The sequence below is a fragment of the Arvicanthis niloticus genome, chromosome 15, assembly GCF_011762505.2.
Source record: "Arvicanthis niloticus isolate mArvNil1 chromosome 15, mArvNil1.pat.X, whole genome shotgun sequence".
Taxonomy (NCBI): domain Eukaryota; kingdom Metazoa; phylum Chordata; class Mammalia; order Rodentia; family Muridae; genus Arvicanthis; species Arvicanthis niloticus.
In genome coordinates, this window is record NC_047672.1 from 38,089,406 (window position 1) to 38,097,798 (window position 8,393).

Sequence of the window (8,393 nt, forward strand, 5' to 3'; positions counted from 1 at the left end):
TCCATTCTGTTCTGAATAGTTCAAGTTTGTGCAGCAAATCAAAGCATTTCCAGAATTCCCCTAAAACACAGAGACATCTGGTTCCCCCACCCACCCACCCAGAAGCAACAACAGAGCAAAGACACAAACACAACAACAGCAAGAGAATTTAGAAGGATCTCGATTCCTTGGCAGAGGAGAGAGTTCTGTTCTGAGAGGGCAGAGCAACTCTTATTAAGCTCTAGTCCATGCAACCTGATTAAAGTGGGGCCAGTGATTTCCTAAATGTCATCTACTACGTCCCAGTTTCTTTCCTGTCTTTGCCACTATCAACCTGTGGGACATATTTACTTTACATTACAGAATGTTTAGAAGATTGGCTAAATATGTGGAATTGGCCAAGCCTTCCAAGGGGGTCCAATCCAGAAAATGAATCATTCCTCCTCTCTGATGCCCCATCCTTGCTCAGAACCAGGGCAGTTGTGCAGACGGACAGTGTGTTGGGGATGGGGTGGTGGAAGTGATGGCAGGCTGCTGCTCACCACCCTGTCGGCCCTTCTAACCAATGAGCTCTTTTCCTGTCTACCACAGCCTTCTCTTACAACTGTCACAGCTGTTGCATCTCTCGTTCCACCTCTCTCCATTGAGCACACACCACTCTGGTTCCCCGTTTTTAAATATATCATAAATACTGAACCATTACCAAGACCTATCTCAGATACCTTGCTGTTGCTCAGAGTCAGGGTGATACTGCTGCTACTCAGGGTGCCCAGGGGCAGGTTTCCGGCAAGCTCCCTGCTGCTGTACACCTTCCCTCCCTTGATGTCTGATGCCCTAAGGCTGGCTGGACTTTTGTGCTTGTAGGTTGAGGGCAGTAATGCTGTCCTGCACTTTCCCACTGGAGTTCAAGGCCACTGCACATCTATCTCCCTGTCGGTGCAGATAGCCCCAAGGCTCATTGGGGACTTTGTGCTTGCAGCCTGCTTGCAGAGATGCAGAGAAGGATGTAGATTTGTCATTCTCTACTGCACGTAGCTCTGTATTGCTATCTTCCCTTTCAAACTTGTGATCCCACTTTTTAAAAGCATCTTCCCATAAAATTTGCCTTCCCTTCCCCACCTTTAGTTGTTCTGGAGCTACTGCATGGCTCTGCAGACTGACTCATAACCCTTCAGAGCCTCCATGGGTCTCTCGGATCCTCCTTGGAGCATGAGTCTTTTTGAGAACTCATCTTAAAATGCTTTCCTGTAAGCTTTGTCCAAATGTATGTATGTATGTATGTATGTATGTATGTATAGGCATGTATAAAATTTTTGCTTGTTACATGCCACTAGAATAAAACAAACCTGGGTACATCCTACCCCGTGCCAGGTAATTACTGTAAATACAAATGGAGGAGAGAAATAATAAAGAACTAATAATGACAGTAGTTTGGACTGAGAAAGAGAGAGAGAGAGAGAGTGAGAGAGAGAGAGAGAGAGAGAGAGAGACAGAGAGAGACAGAGACAGAGAGACAGAGACAGAGACAGAGAGACAGAGACAGAGAGACAGAGACAGAGATAGAGAGAGACAGAGACAGAGACAGAGTCAGACAGATAGAGACAGAGAGAGAGACACAGAGAAACACAGGGTCCTAGTAGACTTGAAATTGACGAATCACAGGAACTAAGCTCTGAAAGATAAGAGACAAAGAGAGAAGTATCCTAGGTTGAATAAACTGATAAGCAAAGATACTGAGCCATGGTCATATTTCATTTGGCAAAATATATAAGTATGGATTTCCACCAAACGTTATTTTCTTTTATTTACAGGGGTATGGACGCCTTTTTATTCACAAGATCAAGCACAAACATATTCTGGCTAAAAACTATTTTTCACAGATCCCAACGCTGGCTTCACTTATACTTAAGGATGATGAAGTAGAAGCTATCAGAAATAAATACTCCACAGAGAGTCCACCTAAAATCATAATACCCCGTGGGATTGAACCACATTAGATTCAGGAATATGGCTTTGATGATGAGTGTTTTTGTTCTTTATGAAGAGAGTAATATGGAGAACCACCTATATATTTCTATTCGTATTATTTGTTTTATCCAGTATATTGTTATATGAATAGAAAAAAATCTGTATACACAAACCCTTGTTAGGTGGTTAGTTATCTATAAATTTGATACTAAGATTAATAGTTAAAAAGAAAATTTTATTTTTATCTATTTCATGTTAATTTAAGAAAAAAATGCTTTATAGTCAAAATACATCTGTGAAACAAAACCTTAGCTTAACCTTCAGTGAAAGCAATTTATTTATTTAACATATACTTTATGAGTATAATCATTCTCTATACATAAGCCTGTATTTTGATATAAGTATTTGAATATTTTACTTTTATTGTACTTTATTGTACTACTTTTACCTTTTAAGTGCATAATCCAAGAAAAGAAACTATAACAAACAAAAACTCTGTAATTGCATGCCATGAAGCAAGGCAAACAGTTGAAATCTTATGTTAAATGCACTATGGGGAAGTGTTGAGATTCTGTAAGAATCATAAACTTGATCAAATATACTGTCTACTGCCTCTCAATAAACTAAGCAATAACCCTGCCTCCATATTTGTCTGAAACGTGTGATGACGATAATGTATCCAAAATCGCATGATTCAAGAAGAGCTTATTTACAAAAAGGCCCTGCTCTAAGACATATGTGATGTAGGGAAACAGATGGAATCCAGGACATCTTTCAGATATACAAAATCTGATGGAGAAGCCAGGGAATCCAGAGAGAATGGAAAGGAAGTAAGTAGATCACTGAGAGAACTAGTAACCAACCTAAGATGACCTCATGGACGAGAAAATAAATCCCCAGTCTCACACCCCTCCTTTGCTCCAATCACCTTCTCCATTTGGAAAGAGGATAAAAATCAAAGTTTCCATGGCTTTAGAGGGAAGGGAAGGGGAGTTAATGGTTGAACAGATATGGAGAGCTAAATCAAAACCATCTGGGCAAGAAAAGCAACTGAAAGTGAGGACATAATTCAAATTAGTAAAATCTCATGTCATAGAACTATAGAAAACACACATTTTATTCTAATTTTATGTAAATGATGTTGTTCTTTCAAGTCTAGTGTTTAATAAACTCAGTATAAATATTTGCTCCATATAAATATTTGATATTTTAGCAACACATATCTAGCATATCTACCATTTTTCCTTACATGGCTATCTTGGTTTGGGTCTCATTGCTGTAAAGAGACTCCATGACCAAGGCAACTCTTATAAAGGACAATATTTAATTGGGGCTGGCTTACAGTTTCAGAGGTTCAGTCCATGCAGGCAGACATGGTACCGGAGGAGCCAAGAGTTCTACATCTTGATCTGAAGGCAGCAAGGAGGAGACTGGATGTGTTTCACACTGGGTGTAGCTTGAGCATTTAAGACCACCAAGCTTCACCTACACAGTGACACACTTGGGCTAACAAGGTCACACCTCCTCTAGCTAGGCCACACCTCTTAATAATGATACTCCCTATGGCTAGGCATTCAAACACATGAGTCTGTGGGGCCAAACCTATTCCAACCACCACATTCTACTCCATGAGCTATAACATAATGCAAAGTGCATTCAGTTCAATTTAAAAGTCCCCACAGTCTGAACAATGTTTAAAAATCTAAAGTTCAAATTCTCTCCTGAGATTCATGCAATCTTTAAACTGTAATCCCCTATCAAATTAAAATAAAAAAGATTCTGTACATCTAACATGTCCTGGCACAGAATATACATTACTATTCCAAAATACAGGGAAAGAAGCATAGGGAGGAGACACTGTGCCAAAGCAAGGCCAAAGCTAGCTGGGCAAACTCCAAACTGAATCTCCATGTCTGATGTCAAAATGCTCTTCAGATCTCAATTCCTTTCAGCTTTGTTGTCTGAGACACTTTTTCTGTTGGACTGGTTCTACTCCCTGTTAGCAGCTTTCTGTGACAGGTATCCCATGGCTCTGGCATCTCTTGGGGGTATCCAAGGCAATTCAGGCTTTACCTTCACCATTTCACACAGTGGCCTTTCTGGACCTCCATGCAGGGATACTCCTGTCACATGGCTGGCCTCAGCAGCTTGCTTTAGTCTCGGAGAGAGATTCCATAACCACTTTCACACAATGGTCTCTCTGGGCCTCCAGGCAGGGATTCCTCTGGCACATACTTGGCCTCAGCAACTTTCCTTAGACTTGGAGGCAGATTCTTGACCCCAAAGCCAGAACTATATGGCTGAAGCTGCCAAGTTGTGCTGCTGCTTGCTGGGGCTGGACCATGGCCCCCTTGTTCAGTCACATCTTTACCAGCTTTGTTACCTTCACTGCCTAAGCTTGGCTGTCGTAGCACTTGCTCTGCATAACAGGCTGACCTTGAACTCAGAGAGCTGCATACCTCTGTCTACCAAATGCTGGGTTTAAAGGCATATAACCAACACACTTGGACCTAAGCTTTTCTTTAATTTGTTTTTCATTATAGATCTTTTTAAGCATGGCTACTATGCCTCAAACCTGGTTAAACCTGTATTGATCCAGATCAAAAGCATTCATCATCCTAACTCAAGATCTTGATCAAAAGCCTGTGTCTTTTGGTCTCAAGATACCAATCAAAGGCATATTTTCTTTCTGCCTCAAGATCCAGATCAGGTGTACCCTTCATTTCAGGATTATAGTTCATTGAAAATATAGGCAAGTTGACAATTGAGAATAGCCATTATAATCCACTCCTTGTCACCTTGATACACAACCATATCTCCAGATGTCCAGATGAAAACAATAACCAGGTTATAATACCACCTAACATGATATAACTATCACTGTATAACTGCAAGTGCATCGTACATTTAGAATAGGTGGTAATGTTCCTTGAGGAACATCCTCTTGACAAGATGGAAACTTAGTTATGTGGAATCTTGCCCCAGTTCCCCTTAATTCCACTCCCTTAATTCCAATTGATGACATTAATCTGTTTATCTCCTTGAACACAGGGTTCAGCTCCATTTTATTTTCCATCATTGTGACAAAATACTTCGGAAAAACAAAATCTGATCAGGAAAGATTTCTTTGAGCTCATGTTTTCAGAAGGGAGGATGTTGTTTTCTTGGCAGTGTTACTATAAACTTACAGTGAGACAGAACATGATGAAAGAAGAAATGTATTACGTGTGCTGCTGCTTACCTAATTCCAGTATATGCCTCTCTCTCTCTCTCTCTCTCTCTCTCTCTCTCTCTCTCTCTCTCTCTCTCTCTCTCTCTCTGTGTGTGTGTGTGTGTGTGTGTGTGTGACAGAGAGACAGAGACAGAGAGTTGAAGTGGAAATTTCTGCTTTCTTTGGAGACTCAGTTGTGTCATGTGATGTTTTTCTGGTAACAAACACGAGGTGTTTTTCTGGAAGCTGCCTGGAAAAGGGCATGTGATATTTTGGTAGAGTGGATACTGGATAAAACCAGTGATGCTTGGAAAGGTATAAATATAACCCAACAAACAGTAGATGATGCTGTGGGTATTGGTTTGTCTTGCTACTACTTGCTGGTCTCTGTTGGCCTTTGCTGCTGCTGGTCTTTGCTGACAACACTGTAGCATTGGTTCACCTTGCCTTCCTTGCTGACTTCATAGACAGAAACACATCAAAGAACTTCTCATGATATTTCAATAGCTTCTTGTCACTTCTGGTCAATTGGCAGAGCCTTGTGGTTTCCTTTGGATCAAGCAACCACTGATGATTCCTATGAACTGAATTGCTGATATCCTGACAACAAAGATTAGAGTTGCCCCCAAAGAACCACTTCTAAACAGGTCCTTATTCTCCTTTGCCCTATTAACCTTTCCCTTCCACTACCTCTGATGGGTGGTGGGCTAGAAGGGAGGTTAAAACTTTTAAGAACATTTATTACAATAGGTTTTGAAATAATATAAGCCTACTGAGATAATTTCAAGGAACTACTTTTTCCAGCCAAATCCTACTTCCTAGATTCCTCCTAATAATACCCTCACATTGTGAATTCACGAATGAATTAGGGCACTAATGATATGAGACCACTTACTATTCAGTCACTACCCAAACTACTCCATCAACTAGTTACCAAGGCATTTCAATTTAAACCATGCTAGCCACTTGGATGACAAAGAATGCCATAACACGAGTATGTCATAAGTTAGAGAGTATTCATAGAAAAATTGATAACCTGAAAGCGACCCTGTCAAAAAATTGAGAAGGCAACCATAGAGACATTCCTTACCTTTTGTCTATACCAGGAATATGTGACTAATAATTAAACCTGGAGTGGTATTGTAAAGTTTATAGGGCACCATGCCAACTAAATGTGAATGCATGGTAGATTTGATGCTAAGGTAAGGATCTTGGGTAGAAAAGTCAAGGTGTGGTCTGTCGTGAAGTAGCCTTACACTGGAGGAGTTGCAGAGGAGTAACATTTTAGTATGAGAAGAGTATATATAACAGTACATTTTATAATGATTTATACAGTAAAACATTAAGTATGAGAAGAGTATATATAACAGTACATTTTATAATGATTTATACAGTAAAACATGGAGTTAAAGATCAATCAAGCTGTGGTAGTAGTTTGAATTATGTTTGGCCCAGGGAGTGGCACTATTTGGAGGTGTGGTCTTGTTGAAGTAGGTGTGACCTTGTTTGAGAAGGTCTATCACTTGGGGGTGAGCTTTAAGACTCTTGTTCTAGCTGCCTGTGCACCAGTCTTCACCTGTTTTCCTTCAGAACAAGATGTAGAACTCTCAGCTCCTCCTGCACCATGCCTGCCTGGGCTCTGCCATGCTCCCACCTTGAGGATAATGGACTGAACCTTTGAAGCTGTAAGCCAGCCCCAATTAAATGTTGTCCTTATAAGAGTTATCTTGGTTGTGGTATCTGTTCACAGCAGTAAAACCTTAACTAATACACAAGTTAAATTTATGTTCTTGCCTAGGGTCCAGGATTTAATGTGTTATAATGAGACTGGGAATATGACTAGATATACTTAATCGAATCCTATATTAAAAATGGCCTCTACCAGTGATGGGTGGGTAAGAGTGGAACTATATGTGTGAACTTTAGCTACTCCCCCAAATGGTTTCTTAAGATAATTGTTATCTGAGCACTAGAGATACAGAGGTTAGATGATGATAACCTCAATGTCAGTGTGGACGATATAGCAAGATTCCAACATACAGTGGGCTTCATGGTGAGTCCCTTTCAAGAAAGAAAAACAGGAAGAAAAAAGGAAGAGAAGAAGGATGGATTTGGTTAGCAGATTTTCAGCATTATTGGAAATAGCCAGGATTATTGGTCCCCATTCTCTTGAGGTAATAATAGGAAGAGAAACTGATAATCTGGTTTAATGGAAATAATATGATGCTTTATGTTAGAACCCAGGGTGGTTAAACTTAAATATCTGAGAAAAAGTCTTAAGAACTGTGAGAAACCTGAAGGATAAAAATAAACGAGCAAATACATACGAAGCCAGTGCTGATTAAAGTTATATAGAAATTAAAGCCTTGCACAATAGTGGCAGGAATGCAGACACAACTTCTGTGAAAAATAATAATATAAAACTTTCTCAGACACTGAGAGTGGCTAGGCAATCCTAACATTCTTGGTCTGAGGCCAAGAGCATTGCTACGAGCTTGAGGTCAGCCTGGGCTGTACAGTGAGTGAGTTCCAGGGCAGTCTAGATTACAGAGTGAAGCCTTTCTCAGAAATCGAAAGTTGATTGTTCCACCCATGTCATTTCTGAATAATTAGGATCTCAAAAAATATTCAAAGAAAGGTTCTTCCCTGTCCAGTGAAACACTATCAGCAATAACTAAATTATGGAACAATTTTAATGAACAATTACTCAGCCTTCTAAAAAGTTTTGCGATATTCAACTATATTGATGGACTGTGAAGACATTACATTAAGTGAAAAAAGTCATTCATAAACGACAAAAAATTGTGTAATTTCAACTCTATGAGGTATTTAAAATACATTCAAAGTACAGAAGTGCTGTTCTCATGGGCTCAAGGAGGGAGTGAAAAACTCAGTGTGCTAATCAATGAGTGTAGAGCTTCATTGAGGAAAGATAAAATGAGTGCCAGATATCAGCTATACCGCAGTGTCCCTGTAAGGATTAATGCAGTACTGTACAGCTAAAGTTAGGTTGAGATCTAATTATGCCAAAAAATAGAGAGGCCCCAGAGACAGAAAGATTTGGCTCTGTTAAAACTTATAACAATGATTGATTATTTAAACACTGCTAATCAGAACCATAAGAATTAAATGAGTCGCTGTATTGGTTTCCCAGGGCCATCATGGCTAACTGCCGTGGATTTGATGGATTACAAGAACAGAAACATATTTTCTTTCCCTTTCAGAGTCCAGAAGT

General features: G+C 39.9%; 1 protein-coding gene across 3 annotated transcripts in view; it reads left to right on the forward strand.

Moving 5' to 3' along the window:
* Iqub (IQ motif and ubiquitin domain containing) overlaps positions 1 to 2,592 on the forward strand; it is a 57,603-nt gene extending 55,011 nt beyond the window's left edge. For all 3 annotated transcript variants that reach the window (XM_034519329.2, XM_076913644.1, XM_076913645.1), the window contains one exon: positions 1,791 to 2,592. In XM_034519329.2, coding sequence (XP_034375220.1) covers positions 1,791 to 1,976 — 186 coding nt within the window. In that variant the 3' untranslated portion in view covers positions 1,977 to 2,592. The remainder of the gene's footprint in view (positions 1 to 1,790) is intronic.
* The last annotated feature ends 5,801 nt before the right edge of the window (positions 2,593 to 8,393 follow it).